This window comes from Bos indicus x Bos taurus, chromosome 8 (genome assembly GCF_003369695.1).
Source record: "Bos indicus x Bos taurus breed Angus x Brahman F1 hybrid chromosome 8, Bos_hybrid_MaternalHap_v2.0, whole genome shotgun sequence".
Lineage (NCBI taxonomy): Eukaryota > Metazoa > Chordata > Mammalia > Artiodactyla > Bovidae > Bos > Bos indicus x Bos taurus.
Window position 1 is genome coordinate 69,664,745 of NC_040083.1, and position 20,811 is coordinate 69,685,555.

Genomic DNA, 20,811 nt, shown 5'->3' on the forward strand with positions numbered 1-20,811 from the left:
ACCCTGACAGGTCACGAGTTGGGGGACCTTCCCAGGCGGCTGTGCCCCTCCCTGTGAGTGGCCACCCCCACATTTTAAGAGCCGGGTGCTGCAGGCAGCTGCTCTCCCAGCCCGGTTGAGATGAAAGGCCTCGCTCATCTCCGCTGAGGGCTGGCCAAGATCTCTGCTAGCTTAACCCCACAAGCTCTGGCCCATCAGGAACAAAGGGACAACACCACGGAAAGACCGCGGGGGCGCCAGCCGGCTGCCGTGGAGGGGCAGGTGGGCCCTGTCGTCACTGAGCACTCCCGGCCACGTGGGGTGCTCTGCAGCCACCCCGAGTGTCAACCCCAGGGCCACAGGGCAGGCCACCGGTGTCCCCCGGAGCTTCCTGTCTGCCCAGTGACTCTGGGGACAGGTTAATAGAAATGATATTCAGTTCCCAAGTGGCTAGCTGAACTGCCTTTTCAGTACATGCCCTGAGGTCCAAGGACCCCACGACTTTTACTCACTTTTTTAAGGGTTCAATCACAGTCTTCTGTATCTGGTTCACCTGTTGAAAGAAAAACCAGGTGGTGTCAAGACTCGGGGGAGGCTCGACTCTTCCCCAAAGGGGAAAAAGAAAGGAAATGGGCCTGACAGGGGTGCCCTGAGAGCTCCAGGCAGGGAGGAGCACCGCTAACTCTTGAAGGAGCAAGGCAGAGACGATGAGCAGGGAGCCTGAAGGGCGACCAGAGGCACTGTCTTGTCTCATGGCAGTTCTCATCCTGTGGACCAGGGTCTGGAAGGCCAAATGTGGCCGTGTCTGGTGGGGAGGCTGGGTGGGTAGCCACAATGAGTCTGAGGGGCTATGGGTGCAGGTGGGCAGAGCTGGCCTGAATCTCCTCTGTGGCCTCATGGTGAGTGACGTGAGCTCACAGGAGCCATGGCAAGGACCCATTGCAAGGGCACGGTGGCCAGGACAGAGCTCACAGGGCTGGGACACTGAGGCGCCCGGAGAGATTGAGCCTCCGCAAAGACTCCATGTAGCACTTCTCCCAGACAGAAGCCTTGAGAAGGGGGAAGACCAACCCCTCAGTCACCCTGGAAATCCCCTGGTGCTCCAGTGGTTCAAGACTGCACTTCCACTGAAGGGGGAATAGGTTTTATTCCTGGTTGGGGAACTAAGATTCCACAAGCCGTGGAATGTGGGGGGTGGGCAGAGACCCCAGTCACCTTTTCCTGGTTGAAGGCATCCATCCGCTTCATGGCTGTGTCCAGGGCAGTCACCATGTTCAGAAAGTCCTGGTCTTGCTCGCAGAGGGGGTTGGAGAGCAAGTCCAAGGATATCTTCACAGCGGATTTAGACATGGCTTTAAGAGATCAAAGTTCAGTGAATTGATGACAGGACAGGCTTCAAGGTCTTGTCTGCAGGCTCCCTGTCCTTCCTGGGGCCAGAGTCTTGCACCTGGATGACCTCCACCCATGGCCACAGGCCATCAAAACCACAGTTACCCCAGAGGCACCAGGCATTGGTCCTCATGGCATATAACATGCGTGCCTGACGCTGCTAACGTTCATCGGATGCTGCTTGTGGGAATTCTTCTGAGCAGATTTACCTGCTGCAATGACCTATTTTCCAAACTCTAGATTCTAACAGAATCATGTGGATGGGAAGCTGTAAGGAATCCACATTTCTTAGCTCTAAAGATTTATTTCAGTAAGCTTGGAATCCAGGAATATGTGTTCGAAAAAATCTCCAAGCAGTTTGGATGTGAGGCTTGTTTGGGGCTCCCTCACGTAAAAAGTAAAACAGTATCTACATCAGGGAGGCAAAGATACTGTACAGGGCTACAGACGAGATTTTAGACTTCCAACAACTCAACTCTGCCACAGGTGATACCCAAAGAATGGGTGTGGCTGTGTTCCAATAAAACTTTATTGACAAAACTTGGCAGGATTTGGTGTGGCGAGGCAACCTGTTGGCAGTGTTGGAGTTCTTGGCCCCATAGACTTTTTCAGGCCTCTATTACCAGCAAACAAAATCCCGGAGGGGTCGGAAAGGCTGGAGAAGGGCCTTGTTTGCCCTGTAGCGCCTGTACCAGTTTCAGGGGCTCAGGGGAAAACAAATCTTTGAACTATTTCTTACTATTTTATGTCATTACATTAAAGATGCTGTCAATTGTAAGACATGCCATTACTGTATAAGCCATTAAAGAGAGAAAAAAAAATGCTGCCAATTAAACCAAAGCACGCTATTGTAATAAGCACCTTGATTTCTCTTGACTCTGGGAGTGTGCTGCAGATCCCCCCAGCTGAAGGGCAAAATATGAGATGACTGGAAATGTAAACCTCCCAGAGATGTTGAAGCAATGGAGGGAAAAACCCTCTTAAAAAAAAAAAAAAGTAGATAACTTTGTAGGTTTAGGCACAAACTCATGCACCTTGACTGGATCATGAAATGGCTGCAGACAACATCACTAAAAGATGAAAAAACCTGGACAAATCTAGAAATGTTTTTGAAAAATTTCTTCCACCTTTTTTTTTAATAGTTGAGGAAAAATCCCCAAAAGGCAAAGGTCAGGTGGGAAGACTTTCTTCCCAATTTTCCTTTTCTTTCCTACAGGTGCCACATCTTCATGTGGTGTCTCTTTGCTAGAACCACCTGAAGTGAATGAAAAGTGAGTATCTGCAGGGTGGCACTGGGTCTGGAACTCCACTCTGAGATATGACTGGCCTGCATGAACAGAGGGCCCCCCGCGCTCCACTGGAGCAGCTCACAACCCTCACCCTAGCTCTGCAGGGTCAGGCGAGGGGCATGGCCAGACCAGTACAAACCAGGAGGCTTTGGTGGGCTTTGTACCTTGGACAGCTCGAGGTCTCAGACCCCACATGAGTCTCTAGGGCCTTAACACAACCCGGGAATGCCAGGGTTGATGAGGACCCAGCGGGGACTGGTCACGCCTCCTTGATCATATTTTGGACCCACAGCTTCAGACGTGAGATCCTGTCTAGGCACCAGCTCAGGGATTTCCAAGACCAGGAAAGGCATAATCTGATTCCCCCCCCCCCCCCCCACTGTCTGGGGCAGTAGTTTTCAAAGTGGGGTCCCTGGACCAGCAGCATCAGTGCTGCCTGGGAATTGGCTAGAAACACAGATTTTCAGGCCTTGCCCAGACCTGATGACTCAGAGCCTGGGGGTGGGCCAGGCCATCCGCACTACAGCGGGCACTCACTGCCTCTGACGCACCAGCTGCCAGGGTGTGAGGCTGCCTGGACTGGGGGACGCAGGCTTTGTGATGGGTGAGGGCACCACTGTGTAAGGAGGGCTTTATCTGCCCAGACTCCGCTTCTGACTTGGGATGGAAGAGGTCAGGAATCTGAGGCCCCAGAGGTTGGCCGTTTATCTTGGTTTATTTGTTAAAAACCTGTGCTCTCTACAGTCAGAATCCACCTCACAGATCCCTGATGTTCTATTCCTTCCATTCACATTCTGAGGAGTATGGGGAAGCAGGAGGGAAAGGAAGCCCAGGCCGCAGCATCTCCTGCTGGGAAGACAGTAGGAGCCACAAAGAAAGATGGACTCCAGGTGACTCGGAACTAACTCGTACAAAACAAATAATGGATGGACTCAAACTCAGACCTGTGGCTTGCTATACACCGTGTGGAGACACCAGGACAGGAGAGTGGGGGAGGTCACGGCCAGAACCTCCCATCCCTTGGATGAGCTCTGGCAGGAGGTTCTGGGGCACAGACCCCAGAAGCTGGCCTCCACCTGTTGCTGGTGGTGGCTGATGTTCCAGGGAAGAAGAGAGCGGTAGTCTGCTAAGTGAAATGTGGCCTCATGCCACTTCTCAGGGACATCTGTGGGGCAACTGCTAAGTGCAGCTTCTTCAAAGCCAGCCCTACAGGGACTGAATGAGGAGGGCGACCACCTCTGCCTTTCTCCCATCCAGGCTGGGTGTGGGGGAGGGGTCACCTACCCAGGTCGGCGTCCGTGCTCTTCTTCATGTCCTTCTGCAGCCTTTTGGTCTGCTCCTCCAGCCTGCAAGGCAGCAGTATGGGCCTGGAACCTGGCATCGCCCGGCTGCCTCTGCCCCTGTTCGCCCACCCATCTGAGCTGTACCCTATGTGGGACTCAGGGCTCCTGCCAGGAGGAGGAGGAGGAGCCCTGCTCTGCGAGGATGTTCCTACTGACCGAAGGGCCACTACAAGCCTGGCTCGAGGCCACACACCCAAAGGCTACGAGATAATGACTATTAGGCGGCCACCTCAGGACAGAATTTCTGGCCAGTGGTGGACTGAACTGCCCTGGCTCCCGGGGTGCCGACAGGATGGTCGGTCAGTGGATGAGGTGATGTGGGAAGTGAGACTGGGCAGGAGAGTCTTTCCTTTCCCGAGCAGAACCCCCTTCCCGCCCACCCTTCTCAGGGCTGACACTCACTGCTGGAGTTTTCCATACTCTCGTTCAAAGTCTCTCTCCACCTAAAAAGGAAGTGATAACTCAATCACTAGAAGACTGACAGCACGTTGGAAAAAATCTGCCACCTACGAAACTCCCGGCCCGCCCTCCCAGCCACCCCTTCTGCAGAAAACAACGCCATCCAGTCCACACAAGCACCGCTCATGACACAGGAGCCTTGTGTTCCCAAATTAATTGTTTGATTTAGGGTGAAGGCCTCCCCTCCCAGACGGGCCAGCCAGGCAGGTACCAGCGGATCTCAGCTCTGTCTGCCCCTGCAGGGAGTGAGGCTGGGCTGTGCTCCCGACACCCCTCCCCTGCCCTCCCCATGGGTGGAGGGGGGCAGGTAAGGGGCTCAGAGTGTGCAGAAACTCCTCACCCAGGCTTGGAAGAAAGCAGGTGGAAACCAGTCCCCTCCCAACCCGGTTTCCTCACAAGTCCTGAGCCTGAGAGGTTCAGGTGGATCGTAAAAGACACAGGATCACCCTCTGTGCACTGGGATACTTAGGCCCATCACAAATATCATTATTGACTCAGTAAGGCTATCTAAACTCTGGATGAGTTACCAGGTTTCCTCGATATTTAAACTGAGTGGGTGTGTGCCTGGACCCCAATTCCCTGACATGGCAGGTGAAGTGAGGAAAGTCACCCGCACTTCTAGAGCCTGATCTCCCCATTGGTCACGCGGGGCCCAGGCGGTGGTCTCAGCAGAGTGGCCAGTGGAGTCCCATGGGAGGACTGAGCCTCGCCTCTGCTTTGTACTCTCCCAAGGAGGCCTAACTGCTCCCCGCACGTTCCCAGAGCTGGCTTGTCCTCCATCAGTCACTTGGCAGGCAGGTGTGCTGAGGGCCCTCACCACACTGAGGTCCCTGGGACAGAAGGGTGTCAGCTGATCAAGGTCACACCGCTACTGAGCGGGAGGCCTAGGGTTTGAATACGGACAAGGCAGCCCGGCTCGCAGGTCTGTGCCCTTAACTGTCATGCTACCAAAGTGAGGAAAGCCCCAGCTGATGAACTGAGGCCATGACCTCCGAGAGGGCCTTCCTGGCTGCCACCCAGAGACTCCTGCTAGGGAGAGCCCTAAATCCTGTCACTGGACATACAGGTTAGAGGTGAGGCACACAAATCTGTAGTTATCATCAAAGACTCATATGCTGTTCCCCCACACGGGCCTCACGCTCCACGTCTGGATGGAGGTAAATTCAACACAGTCACAGACTAGCAGAACATTATCCGGGCCAAGGATTTCATGGGATAAGTGAGGAGCATGCTGCCAGAGGGAGTGATTTACTTCAGGACACAGGCCTACTTTGTGGGATAGCAGGGCTAGAATGCAGAATGCTAGCTTAGGTCTTTTAAAAAAAGAAAAAACTACATTCACAGGACTTGCCTGGTGGTCCTGTGGCTAAGACTATGAACTCCCAATGCAGAGGGCCCAGGTTCAATCCCTGGTCCGGGAACTAAGACCCCATAAGCCACTTGGCACAAACAAAAAGAAATCAAACTCCCAAAACAAACAAAAAGCCTCGTCACTGGTGCCCCAGCAGAGTCTTCACATCTTACAGGCATTTTTTGGCCAAAAAAACATAATTGAAATGAAGGTCACCATGGCCCGAGTTTGTTCTCCTGAAGATCAAGCGCAGACAGGAGGGACCCCGGGAGGTGGCGGGGAGTGGGGGTGGGGGAAGGGGGAAAAGGAGGCGAAGGCCTGGCTTGCAGCACACTCTTGTGCAATTCCCAGGGTGCTGTGAGGGGTGTCAGGGAACCTGGTCTCCCTGGGTACCACTGCTGGTCCTTGCACGTAGAAGGGCTGAAGGTTTCCAACTGGCTCAGGAGAAAACTTGGGGATCTTACGCTGGAAGCACAGAGGTGTGTCGGGTGGGAACTCAGGGCTTTTGCTCTACACACTGACAGCCTAAGAGAAGGTCAAGGATGCTTCACCTCCTGTCTCTGGTAGCCACCTGGGGCTACTTCCACAGCTCACTGTTTCGGAGGTCTCTGGTCCCCTGGGGAAAGATCTAAGAGGCATAGCACCCGGATTCTAGACTCTCAGACGATGGCTTAGGGGATCAAGGGACACAATGAAGTCTCGTTCCAAGGTGTATCCGTGCTGAGGAAAGGAGCCAAACACAAAAGATTTGAACATCTTTGGACGCCCAATGCCTTTGCCAAAAAGGCAACTGGACCCCAGTCAACAATGCAAGTGTAAACACATGTGTGTGACCGTCAGCGGGTCAGGTCTGGCTGGCGAGGTCAGCGCTGGGAGGATCAAGCACCAAGACCGCCTCGGCATTCATGGAGGCTCAGGGTGGCCAGAGGGGCTGAGCGGCTCATGGCTCATCTCCAGCGCCTGGGCCAGACTGCCGCATGGTAGGAACTCAGTGGTTGTTAAGTGAGTATGGAGCAGAATTTCTGCCCACTCACATGCATGGGGAAGACAGGGAGGCCCATGGGCAGGGCCAGGCTCACATCCTGGGGCTATAAGCTGAGGTGGGGAAACAGAAACCCTGGGCCAGCTGAGAAACTCCCCTTCCAGGAAGCAGCCTCTCTTAGATTTGTTACAAAGGGTCCCTTCACTTTGTGTGTGGAAACAGTTCTCAAGGGAGGGATCAACCTGCTGTGACTCCCATCTACTTTGACCTTCCAGAATGCCTGCCTGCCTCGCTGGGACTCTGGGCGTGTGTGAGGCCCAGGGAAAGCCTTGCTTTAAAGGCCAAAGTCTGGGACATCCTTGGTGGTCCAGTGGCTAAGACTCTACGCTCCAGATGCGGGCGGTCCGGGTTCAATCCCTGGTCAGGGAACTAAGATCTCATATGCTGCAACTAAGACCTGGTGAGACCAAATAAATATTAAAAAAAAGAAAAAAAAAGAAGTCTTCCATCTTCCAGGCTATAGAGGGAGGTACAGTTTCTTTTCTGTACCAAGACACTACAGCTCCTTGATGGGCTGGGGCAGCGGGAGGGGACTAAGCAGAAGCTGAGGAGTAGGAGGTGGGCGAGTGCCCATCCTTCCATTTCTGTCCCAGGGGTCAGCCCCTGCAGAGAACACACCCTCCCAGCCAAAGCTTTGACAACCCTGGGGTTTGTGTCAATAACCTGGGCACAGGAGAATGGGGAGGGCAAAGGCACAATGCTTTCTTTGTGTCTGATGGTTGGGTGCCTCAAGCCAAGAAAACTCCTGGAACTCCCTGAAGATAACATGAGCACTTCTTCCCATGACAAGGGTGCCGCGACTTCCAATAACCCAGGCAGCCACATCTGTTCCCTCCCCGAGAGGGCCTGGAAAAACAGAGTGCGTCACCCGAGTTCGGGGGCAGCTGCCAGAGATGCTGAGACAACTGCACGGCTTGGGCCTGTGTGGGGGCCAGGAGGGGGCTGGTGGGGTGGAGGGAGACTCCAAAGAGGCAGGGTCTAGCTCCACAGATTCAGTGCCTCTGGGGAGTTGAGGAATCAAAGGCCTCTATTCCAAGCCATGAGTTGGCTCTGATTTCCTCTTGAGAGACTGAAGGCCCAGGTGACTGGACCGTTTGATTGCAGTGGGGAATCCAGCTGTTTGGGACAGGCTGGGTCCTTGGTGGTTTATGCAGCCACGTCAGCTATCATCTCGTTATGTAGTGCGTACTTGCTGAAAGCTCACTACCTGCCAGGTACTGTGTTAAGTGCTTCATCTGCTCCTCCTGTGAGATACATCACACATCAATGACATAGGAGCTAGTAACATCCTCACTTCACCAAAGAGAAAATGAAGGATCAGAAGGGCTTCCTTGGCAGTCCAGTGGTTAAAACTCCAAACTTTCAATGCAGGAAGGGGGTGGGGTTTGATCCCTGGTTGGGGAATTAAGACCTCATATGCAGCAGCGTGGCTTGACCAAAAACACACACACACACACACACATACACACACACACACACACACCCACACACACAAACCCCCCGAAACAAAGGCTCAGAGAGGATAAGGAACTTGCTGAGGCTCACAGGCAGCATGTGGCAGGGCCGGGACGGGAATCCAGACAGAGAAGCTTACAAATCCACTCAGTGCTACCCAGTCTGTCTGGAGGAGCTGACGCCAGGAGTGAGAGGACTGCAATTCTGTCCCAAACACGACGGACTCTAGGAAGGGAAGAGGGAGGCCTTGGGCCCATCCACGGGCACTGAGTCTGCCATCTGCCCTTCCTCTGGGGAGTCCTGGCCATTCCCCCAAACAGAAGACCCAGAGACTTTCCAACAATGAAGTCTGCCAAGGAAGCTAGAAACTTCATTCTCGTCTATACTTTTCCACGGAGGACAAAGGCTATTTTGATAAAGGCTGGGATGTTAGGAGTCATTTTTGTTTCTTTGCTTGTTTTTTGGTAGTGAGTGCTGGGAATAAAAGACCCTTCTTGAAACCACTTCCCTTTCAGATCTGCCCTGGATTAAACTCTGGAGACTCAAAGCCACACCTTCCCACTTCCTGTGGCCAGCTGCAGCACGCCCAGATTCTCCGCTCCTCAGCCTCCACAGCTGCTCAGCCTCTGCATGGGAGGTAAGCTCTGAGTCTGTCCCTGGCCTGCCTTTGCTTGAAAAACAGGAGGGGTCTTTTAATGCAGGCCCATTTCCTTCTAAGTGACCTGATGGTGGATTTCCCAAAGATGAAGCCAGTGCTCAGATGTGCTCAGAACTTCCCTTGCTGCCAAACCCAGTCCTGAGTCCTGCTTTTGCTGCTAAGTCGCTTCAGTCGTGGCCGACTCTGTGCGACCCCATGGACTGCAGCCCACCAGGCTCCTCCGTCCATGGGATTCTCTAGGCAAGGGTACTGGAGTGGGGTGCCATTGCTTTCTCTGGTTCTGAGTCCTGAGCCAAGGTTATTAAGACAAGAACTGCCAGTGGCTGGGAAGACAGTACAGAGCCTCCAGCAGGCTGACCAGTGCTAGGCTTACAGTTACGGTCTCCCACATTAGACCCTTAGGAGTCTTACTCAGATTTGTGGGTGAGGGGTTAAAGAGGCCATTCCTGACGAGAATTTCAAAACCTCAGGTCTTCACAGCCCAAGTGAGAGCACACAAAGCCATGGCAAGGGTCCTGAACGCGAGTCCTAACTCCAGCTCCGTCAGAATTAGGTTAAGACCTTGGAAAGTCACCCCAACTCTACGGCCACTGGTCTCCTTATCAGGAAAACTGAAGGCTGGACTGGACAGTCTCTAAGGCTGTGGCATGTGGGATCTCAGTTCCCTGACCAGGGACTGAACCTGTGCCCCCTGCAGTGGAAGCAGAGTCCTAATCACTGGACCACCAGAGAAGTCCCACAGTTCCAACTTTCTAAGAATCTAGATTTTCCTCCTCTTCTGTTGGGATGATAAAATGGGGATAAAAACTGTGAGCTTACAAGAGGGTTGCTGTTGATGAGTCGCTAAGTCATGTATGACTCTTTGAGACCCCATGGACTGTAGCAAGTCAGGCTTCCCTGTCCTTCTCCATCTCCCAGAGTTTACTCAAACTCATGTCCACTCAGTCAATGATGCCATCCAACCATCTCATCCACTGTTGTCCCTTTCTTCTCCTGCCCTTAGTCTTTCCCAGCATCGGGGTCTTTTCTAATGACTTGGCTCTTCATATCAGGTGGCCAGAGTATTGGAGCTTCAGCATCACTCCTTCCAATGAATATTCAGGGTTGATTTCCTTTAGGATTGACTGGTTTGATCTCCCTGCCATCCAAGGGACTCAAGAATCTTCTCCAGCACCACAGTTCAAAAGCTTCAATTCTTCAGTGCTCAGCATTCTTCATGGTTCAAGTCTCATACCCGAACATGACTACTGGAAAAACCATAGCTTTGACTATATGGACCTCTGTCAGCAAAATGATGTCTCTGCTTTTTCATAAGAGGGTAGGAGTCAATCATGCCCTTCCTCTGAGTGGCTCTGGGTCCTGCCTAAGAATGAATGTGGCAGCAGAGAGAAGGGGACCTGGGCATCCCAGGGAGGCTCCCTGGGATTTTACGCAGCCTGAGGAGGCCGGACATATAGGTCTGGGGCACATCCCTGCTGAATTTCATGAATGCTTTCAGTAAAGTGCAGGTTGTCACAACCAGACCCCTGTGACAGGCTGCTCAGAAGCGGGGTGTCCGTCCTCACCTTGTGACCCACGTCTGCCACCTCCATAACGAGGGGGAGGGGCCCAGGCTGACTTGAGGGAATAAAGTGTCCTGGGACAGGAGGGCCCTGCAAGCCCCTACCAATGCGAGGTCCTAGAGTGACACGACTGGGAATAATAAGGCCCCGGTTCTGCTTCTCCAGTCCCACGACCCGCTGAGTCAAAGCTCCAGTTCTATACAAAGGCCACGTGAGTCTTGGAGTCAAAGAACTGGTTACTCACTGTTTTGGGGACAATCTGTTTCTTGGGCTGCCCAATCTTGAAAGGAATCCTGTGAGAGAGACAGAGAGAGATGAAGAGGGAAGTTAGGAGAAATGGGGAAGGATGTGGCTGAAAGATTCAATGAGGTATGGCCACTTCTCCCCTGGAAGGGGTGCCTCACCTCAGGGCATTCATACCACATGACTGCGGGTCAAAGACCATCAGCAGCCAGGCTGGGCTCCAGGGCAATGGTCCTCCACGGACACACAGGTGGAGATGCCCCTGAGCACTACTGTCTGTTCTCTAAATACACTGCAAAGGTGAAGCCAGGAAAGCGAGGCACTGTACTAGTAACAGTCGCTACAAAGCTTGCGTCTTGGGGAGCGGCTAGGGCAGAGAGGTCACATGCTCACCTGGAGAGTTCTCATCCTTGAAAACGTGCCTTTAAAAAACCACCACAAAACCCACTATCATCTCCTCCCAAATAAATAAATACATAGACGACAAACAAACAAAAACCCCACTCTCATCTGTAGTAGGTGCTTCCCTATTTTTCTACAGAGAGACACACTGTAGAGGGCTTCTTTTTTTTTTTAAGCTGATTTTAAAAATATATCTTTATTTATATATTTGGTTGCACTGGGTCTTCATTGCAGCATGTGGGATCTAGTTCCCTGACCAGGGGTTGAACCCAGGCCTCCTGCATTGAGAGCATGGAGTCTTAGTCACTGGACCACCAAGGAAATTCTAAAACTGTGGAGAGCTTCTTGTGGGGCTGGGGAGAGATGACAAACTGCAGGGGCATTAAGGATCAGTCAGGCTGGGTTATGTCCCGCAAGAACTGACAACATCTAAATAAAGCTAGCTTGGTGAAGAATCTGAATTCAGCTCAAGGTTGGCTCGAACTTGCTGGGAAGCTCGGCCCCTCAGGTTGTCCACCTGGAAATGGAAGACAGCTTGCCCTGACGGGAGGAAGGTCGTGGTGGAAGACTCTAACCCCACCTCCCCTCTCACGGACAGGCTGCCCTTCACCAGGACTGTGCCAGGACTTAATCTCCTACTCTGGGAAACCAGAGGGTTAAACTGGGAGTCTACAAGTCTACAAGCTTCCTTCAGGTGCTGAAAATTCTACGATCCTATAATTCTGAGACTTAAAGAAGCCACAAGGCAACCCAACAGCTACAGAAGCACAGGCTTCTCCTACCGAGGCAGGAGGCAGGGAAGCCTTCCTGGCTGGGATCAGCTCAGGGAAGAGCCCTCGGGGTGCGGGCTGGACCCCCCTCAATGCTCTCCTTCCAGGCTCAGGACCAGTGGGTCCCTTCCATTCAAACCTCCCGCTCCCACTGCATCCCTCACCCCCTCCCTACACACATCCCTCTCCTGGAGCCTGACTTCTGGCCCGCACTGACCAACACTGCCACTAAACCCAATGGTATAATTAACCACCGATAATAACCCCAGACAACGATCTGGTTGAGAGGATGGGCCAGCCTGAGTCACAGTGGTTTAAATTTAATTTCTGGAGGACATCCTGTTTATTGTTAACCCAGCCCCATAATTTGGGAGTGTTAACCCTTTGGGGGCTGGCTCATTCACGTGGCTTCTGTAAACAAATCAGCTCTGGCTGTGTCATTACCAGGGAAAGGGAAGTGATGGAACCAAAAAGGAAAGGGAAAAAAAATGAAACTGCCATTTCCCTTTCTCAGACCTGAAGAAGACAGGTTAAGAGGAGAGCCTTAGACTCCTCCCCCTCCCCCCAGTTACTTTGCCCCAGATCAGGGACTCAAGCTGATTGACACAATGGTTTTGGACAGTGAGACACTGCCTTCAAGGACCATTTTGGTAACAGTGCAAATGAGGTCCTGGTGGCATTGCAAAAGGACTGATCCCACTCTGTGGCAAGCATACGGCCTATAAAAAGCTGTATAAAAGGTTTCAGGAATCTGAAACCCTGGTCTCTGCCTCTGACTAGTTTCTTAGACAAACTATAAAACAAAGGAGTTGGACTAGATGGCCCTTTCAGCTTATCTAAAACTTGAATTCTACACTGAATTCTCCCTTCCAAGAATGTGGGGAGCAGGATGAGAATTCTAAACACGACTCAGAGCAGTCGTCAAAGAGATTCTAACTCGGCGTCTAGTACTACTGCCTCCCTGGTGGCTCCGATGGCAAAGAATTCGCCTGCAATGCGGGAGACCTGGGTTCCATCCCTGGGTTGGGAAGAGCCCCTGGAGAAGGGAATGGCAGCCCACTCCAATACTCTGGCCTGGGAAGCCCCATGGACAGAGGGGCCCACATGCAGGCTACAATGCATGGGGTCGCAGGAGTCGGACATGACTGAGCAACTCACACACACACATTACCACCAACTAGAGACAAAGGAATTAGGAACTTCGATTCTATTATTTGTGGTGCCACAGCCTCTCTCTCTCTAAATCTTAATTTAGAATCACGGTATTTTTAGAGCTGCGAGTTACCATAGAAATTTTTCCAGTTCAACCCTCTCATTTGGTGGATGGAGAAGGAGATATGGAGGGGCACAGTGACGAGCCCAGGGTCATGCGACGACAGGACGCAGAACAAACTGTCAGGGCCTCGATTTGTCCATATTTCTCTCAGCTACTCAGAATGTAATACTCTTTCACACAAACATGTTCCTTCACGTGTATTTGAAGAAATTATGAAAAACCATCTGACCACAATACCTCATCCTAAAATACTATGGATTTTACAAAGGGTTCATGGTTATGAGACAGGAAACGAAAAGAGGACCGTGTTATCAGGAGAAGGAGGCTGGTGCTGAAAGGGGTGCTTCTACACACAAGAGGCTACGTGCACCGTGTAGACGGAGCCAGGTCTCTGTAACCTCACTGTCAGCACCTGACAATCACCTATAACTTTATCATTCAAATCTGATCAGGTTTCAGTTCACCTCTTCAAAAGCCATCTCCCTGCCTGAAGAATGCTTTTCTTTTAAAAAAGTTACTTTTAATTTTAAAAGGTTTAGGTTTACAGAACTGTGAAGACAGTCCCTAGCTCCATATATTCCACACCCAGTTTCCCTTATTATTAACCTCTTACAGTTGTATGGTATATTTATTACAATTAAGAAGCCAATCCTGAGATATCAGTCTATGCTTGATTCAGATTCCCTTAGTTTGACCTCAGGTCCATTTGAAGTTCAGGATCCTAGCCAGGCTACTGCATTCCATTTAGTTGTTAAGTCTCCTTAGCCTCCTCTTGATCTTTTCTCAGACCTTCCCTGTTTTCTGATGACCCTGACCATTTTCAGGAGTGCTGGTCAGGTATTCTATGGACGGTCCCTTGGTTGGTTTGTCTGCTCTTTTTCTCATGACTGGATTGGGGTTACGGGTTGTAGGGGGAAGAAGTAAAAATGCCGTTCTCGCCACATCACACTGAGGGTTTGAGCTATCAATGTGACTTTCTGGAAAAAAAAAAAAAAAATTTACCATTGGAATTTTCTAAAACCTCTTTACTTTGTAAACAATATTTCTTCTGATCTATGTTTTGCCTTTTTTTTTGGCCTCGAGGCATGTAGGATCTTAGCTCCCCGACCAGGGATCCAACTTGCACCCCCTGCACTGGAAGGCGCGGTCTGAACCACTGGACTGCCAGGGAAGTCTCTCAGTGTGACTTCTTACAGTTGACGTGAGCCTCGGTCACTGGGCTGAAGCAGTGTTTCCCAGGATTCTCCACTCTATGGTCACTTCCCACCCCCACACCCTGGTATGCCCCCTCCCCTCTTTGGAAGGAAGCCACTATGGAACAGCCCATACTTAAGGAGTTATACTCCACCTCCTGGAGGGCAGAGTATTGGCACAAGTTATTTGGGATTCTGCACGGGAGAATTCTGTTCTTCGTTTATTTATTTATTCAGTCATTTGTATCAGTTTAAATGCATACTTATTTTATATGAGTTATAATCCAATACTACTTTATTTGTTCTTCCAACTGTTCCAGCTTTGGGAGCTCCTCTAGTTGGCTCCTGTGTCCTTCTGACACACCCACATCAGTGTGTGTGTGTTTTGTTAGTACTTCCTTGCTTTCTGGACAAAAAGATGCTCATTGTGTACATTTCCTGCACCAGCCCTAGAACTGGTGAAGGAACTTCCGAAACCAGCAGTCACTGTGCCTCTATAATATGGTCTCGCTCTGCCTTTTAGCTTCCTTTCTCTTTCAGCCAATACAGCTACCACCTTGATTCAGCCAAGTGGCTGTCCATTTATTCCCCAAATCCTAACTCCCTGTCCCAAAGTGGGACGTCCATTTTTTTTTTTTTTTTTAGCATCAACACTGTCATTTACAATTTCATCAGGACAAAAGGTATAAAACTTGGGGCAACTGGGACATACAGCCATCCCACCCACAGGGAACCCTTTCCTTCTCCTGGTTTCATCAAAGCTGTTCTGAGTCTCAAACTTTGCTGACCTTCTTTGAAATGTCGATGACTTTATTTGGCATTTAAAAATATTCTACCTTTTACAGTTGATTACAGTTCATCTCTTTAAAAAGTAAACATGCTCATCAGAGAAAACTTAAGAAATACAAAAAAGCCTAGAAGAGAGAAAAAAGAGAGAGAAAGAAGGGGAAAAGAAAAAGAAAAAACCCCAACAGCCCCCAGTCTCCTATCGAAAGACAACCAAGGTTAACGTTTTGGTGTTAATTATATTTTAACATTTGCAGGAAAAAAAAAAACAAAAACACAAAACAAAACAAAGCTTGAAGCAGATATGCCAAATGTTAGTAGTTAATTCCGGGTGGTGAGAATATGATTACTGTTCTCTTCTTTGCACTTTCCTTATTTCTCAAATAAGCTTAAGAAAAAACTTACTCTTTTTTCTTGACTATAAAAATAACACCTGATCAGTGTCAAAAACTTGGAAAACTATGAAGAACACAACACAGATACAAACACACAAAATCCCAGAGAAAAAGTACCACCTCGAATCTCAGTGTACATGAGTGTGTACACGTATGCATTACTTACACAACTTTTAAAATATAAAGGGACCATATATCAGGAGTGTTTTTATACGCCAATTTAGTTTTCATTGGCCTTTTTCTTTTTTATTATTTGAATTAATTTATATTGTTTCTAATTGAAGGATAACTGCTTTACAATATTGTATTGGTTTCTGCCATACATCAACATGAATCAGTGATAGGTATACATATATTCTCTCCCTCTGAACCTCCCTCCCACCCCACCCCAACCCTCTAGGTTGTCGCAGAGCCTTGGTTTGAGTTCCAAGTCACTCACCAGATTCCCACTGGCTATCTATTTTACATATGGTAACGTATATGTTTCCACGCTTCTGTCTCCATTCATCCTAGTCTTTCCCTCCCCCGTGTTCATAAGTTGGTTCTCTACGTCAGCATCTCCATTGCTGCCCTGCACCACCTTTCTACATTCATCAGCACCATCTTTAGATTCCACATGTATGTGTTAAAATATGACATTTGTTTTCTCTTTCTGACTTCACTCTGTCTAATAATTAGCCTGACTTTTAAGCGCTAACTAGTATTTCATTAATCAACTGTACCACTAGTTTTCTTTTTGTGCTCACATCACTCACTTACTGTTCATTTCAACTGCTTCAAGTTTTTCTTCTCTTGAAAATGAAAATGAATGGCTAAATCTTTGGGCACATCAAGGATTAGTTACAATTAGTTGGAATTGCTGGGTCAAAGGACACCTGCAGGTTCAAGGTTTTGATTCACTTGCCAAATGGACCCTGAGACAGATTCAAACAGTTTACATATTTTTAAAGGACTGAAATAGTTTATTTCAAAGTATATGATACTTTGGACAGTGTATCAGGATTCTTTTCCTGCCTTACTTGTTTCCCTCTCCATTTTACGTGTGTGTGTGTGTGTGTGTGTGTGTTTAACATACAGAGGGTTTTAATTAGTATGAAGTCAAAATGACCAAGTCTATCTTTTTCCTTTATGATTTCTTCTTTTGATATCCTACAAAGACCTGCCTCCTCCACCCCAACAAGAAAAATTCATCTAGATTTACTTTATTACTTTTATGACTTCCTCTTTAAGCTTTGCTCTTATCAAAGCTATACATGTGCATTGTTTAATAAGGGAACAATATTTGCTAAGCAAAACATTAGGTTCTAGGCTCCCCAGTCTCACTCAGTTGCTTGAGATGAGCACTTCTAACTTGGCTGTTCTTTTTTTGTTGTTGTTTTTTGATAGGTACCTTTGCATCTTTAAATAGAAAATGTGAGCATTGCCCCTCGTTGATTATTAGGTTTCAGGTCCTAGCTACTGACTTTTTATTGTGGAAGAAGATTTAACTAAACAAACACATGCACCTCTTTTGGGTCTTCACCCCTATTACCAAAGGCATATTTGCAACTCTGTCTTCTCAATAGAGTTATACTGTGATCTGGTTAGATTCATATGAAATACACTATTAGGAACATAATGTGATTTGTTTTCCTTCCTTCGTGTGGCAGCCAGCAGACTGTTCAGCCTCAGCCACATCTTCAGGAGACAGCAGAGTTCCCTCCCCAGATGAGCCACTCGCAAATTCCTGACAATCAGAAACTGGCATTGCTGGGAGGCACTGTTGGTGGTAGGGTGGAGGGGTGGGGGAGGGAGGTAATCTGTTACACAGCAACACAAAACTCGGAACACTGCATAAGTTTCCCTAAAAATAGTTTTTACTTTCACATGCTTAATTTTCTCTGTTTAGCCCTAATCCTCTCTCAATTGTCTAAATCTACTCAGTACATTCCCTTGTATTAGGTGTTCTATCATCTCCCCTTCCTGAAAGTCTCTACTGGAGCGTTGAACCTAGTCTGGATGGACTACCTCTCCTCCTGGGCTCTCCCATCACCATCTTTACAGGGATTTCTTTGGCTTCTCTCCTAGGAGCTTCTCCACCTGGACTATGGGTCTTCCCCTTTCTTGGTTTACTCCTCATTTGGGTGCGTAAAGTGTGAGGGAGATCATTTAAAAATATGTGTTTTTATTTGGTTGTGCCAGGTCTTAGTTGAAGGATGTGGAATCTAGTTCTCTGACCAGGGATTGAACCCGGGCCCTCTGCATTGGGAGTGTGGAGTCTTATCCACTGGACCACCAAAGAAGTCCTGGAGATCATTTTTGAGACAGCACAACCCAAACTCTTTTTATCCTATCCTCACGCTATAGTTAGTTGGACTGGGTATAGAATTGTAGGCTAGGAATGACTTCTTCCAGAATCTCAAAGGCACTGGGTCCTTGGCTTCTCTTTTCCCAGTACCGTTTAGGTGGTGAAGTCTGAAGCCACTCCGATTCCCAAACCTTTGCATGGGATCTGCTTTTTATTTTCTTCATGCAAGCTTCGAGGATCAGATGTGCGTCCTCTGCAGTGCAGAATTTCACCTTGTGGTGTTTTTATCCGTTGTGCTGGGGTATTCACAGGACTCTGTCAAGTTGGCCATTTATAATCTTTAGTTCTTGGATTAAAGGAGACTTTGTTGTTGTTGACCCACTCCCATTTTCTGTTTGCCTTTTAAAAAAATTTCTAATTCTGATGTTGACCTTGGTTGGTCCTCTAATTTCTGTTTTTTTTCAACGTTTCCTTACTTTTTAATATTTCTAAAGAGATTTTCATTTCTGCTATCATGTTTTTCATTTCCAACGGTTCTTCTGGTTAAACATGAGTAAGTATCACCAAAGATCCTAGTTCATTTGCTCCATTGTTTTCCAAACATGTAGCAATTCAGTGTAACTGGGGATGTGAGGGTGGCCATTGCGTTCATTCTTGCCAGGCAGTGCTTATACATTTGAATTTTCTCCCTAATTTCATACATCAATTATGAAACTATTTTTTTTTTTATTCCTAGAGAAGCTTAACCTTTTTCCAAATGTTTATATTGTGTGTTTTTGCTGTGAATTTCTCTTCGTGTCCTTTAATCATTAATGTATTTGGGATTTTGTGCTTAAATTTCTTATAGCTTGTTATTTAATAAAGAAGTTAACTGTCAAAAAAAAAAAAAAAGAGTAACCTGTTTTTACTTACCCAGATGCTTTATCTGAAACTTTCAATGAGAGCTTTGAAAAGAGCTTCCTCTTCCTTTAGAGTCTCAGTTTCCCTTCAAGTTGCTTTTCTGGTTTGTTTTAGTCTCTGTTTTTCACATTAAATACGTCCCTTGGACGAACAGTAGTTCTTGGTTATCTTCTTGAATATATGACTAGGAGCCAAAAGGCAGCTGTGAGTACATGAATAGTGTCTGTCTATTGTGTAGGATGATCTGGCTGAGAAGTCTTATAGGGGATCCTTGATGTCAGTATCTGGTCTTTTCTCTGAGGGAGGTGAAATTCCTTAGAGAAGAGTTTTCCACTCCCATCCACTGGATATAAAGACCCAGCTCACTGTTCTGGGATCTCAGGGAGTAGACGAGGCCCTGTGTGTGTGCATGTGGGGAAAGGGTGTGTCAGCACTCCATATGCATTCATCCACTTCATCCCCTGTGAAGTCCTACCCTCACCTGTACCTGAAGTGGGTCTAGGTGTTGTGGCCCTGAAGCTTACACAATTCTGCATGCCCTTTTAAAGAGATTCCAAAGCTGCAAATGTAAAATTAGGTCTGAAAGTGAATGTTTATTTAGACAGAGAAAAGAGCATAATAAATTACAAGTTATAAAACCTGACAAATAACATGAACATCAGAAAATCAAGAATAACCTAATATTTTTATTAATCATCTGCCTGACACACCTTTATATTTACTTCTCTACATTTTTTTTTTTTGGCTGCATAGTCTATGATTGCCTCTTCATATGACACAGACTTGATAAATCATTTTCTTAGAGAGAAAAGAAAGATAATTCAGCCTTTTTTCCAGTGGCGTTGATTGAAATTTGTTTTCTATTACTGACAGTTTAGAAAAGCTTTTTTATGCAGCTTACTGGTAACATATAAATATAATATAAATTTTAGGACTGTTGTAAAATTTATGAAAATCTCATGTTTCTTTCATAAGTAAACTGTAAGATTTCAGGGCACATTTCAGATTTTCTTGTACAATGACTAATCTTAAATGCTCTCTGAATTAATGAGAAAAAACTGGCTTGTCACTGATGTCCTTGTAGGAGGGCATACCATGAGTTTTAGGTTTTCTTTGTTATGTCTTTCATGTTAAATCCACTAGAAATTTAAATGTTTTAGCAACACGTTCATATGATTTGCTCCTCCTCTTCATTAGCTGGATTATCAAATAATCATCACTTCTATTTAAAACTGACCTATCCTCTTAATGAATTGCTAGCTTTCGGCACAATGTGACATTGTTTTGTTACACTTTACTTGATTTCAGAATAATATCTATGATTTCATTGCTCCCCTTTGTCACTTGTTTTGTGTTTTATTTTTATCGAATTTTCCTTTTAACTATAAAATAAACTTGAAGATGACTGAAAAAGGTATATCCTTTGTATATTTCCAACTTAGGGAGTCTGCAATTTCTCACTTGGCTTATTAAAGATTTCCAAAAATCTCCTTACAAATTGAAGTCAAAACAGCAAACTTTCAATTCAACATCCCCCCACCCCAACCCTGTCCCATCTCAAAAAAGGTCTAGGCTATTCTAAGCTGCCTGACATGAAGGATAGTATATAGAAGAAAAAGGAGGACCTAGAGATTATAATACCGAGTGAAGTCAGACAAAGACAAACATCATACGATATCGCTTTTATGTGGAATCTAAAAAAATGGTACAGATGAACCTTTTACAAAACAGAAACTGAGTCAGATGTAGAAAACAAACTTATGGTTACCAAGGTAAAAAGATCAGGGAGGAATAAATTGGGAGTTTGGGACTGACATATACATACTACTACATGTAAAATAGATAACTAAGCAATAAGGACTTAATGTGTAGCACAGGGAACTCTACTAAATACTCTGTAATAATGTGTTAGGGGGGCCTCGCAGGTGGCTCAGTGTTAAAAAAAAAAAAAAAAGAAAACAAAAAACCTGCCTGCCAATTCAGGAGATGCAGGAGACTCAGGTTTGATCCCTGGGTTGGGAAGATCCCCTGA

At 47.6% G+C, this 20,811-nt stretch overlaps 1 protein-coding gene across 4 annotated transcripts in view; it reads right to left on the reverse strand.

The window, feature by feature from the left end:
- The window catches only part of BIN3 (bridging integrator 3), a 50,572-nt gene that overhangs the window by 12,261 nt on the left and 17,500 nt on the right, over positions 1–20,811 (reverse strand). The window contains exons 2-6 of one of the 4 annotated variants that reach the window (XM_027549885.1): positions 10,772–10,820; positions 4,403–4,443; positions 3,942–4,003; positions 1,195–1,331; positions 492–532 (exon numbers count right to left, since the gene is read on the reverse strand). In XM_027549885.1, coding sequence (XP_027405686.1) covers positions 492–532; positions 1,195–1,331; positions 3,942–4,003; positions 4,403–4,443; positions 10,772–10,820 — 330 coding nt within the window. Of the gene's footprint in view, positions 1–491; positions 533–1,194; positions 1,332–3,941; positions 4,004–4,402; positions 4,444–10,771; positions 10,821–20,811 lie in introns of those variants that run through there. The other 3 variants (XM_027549887.1, XM_027549888.1, XM_027549886.1) reach the window with 3 other exon arrangements.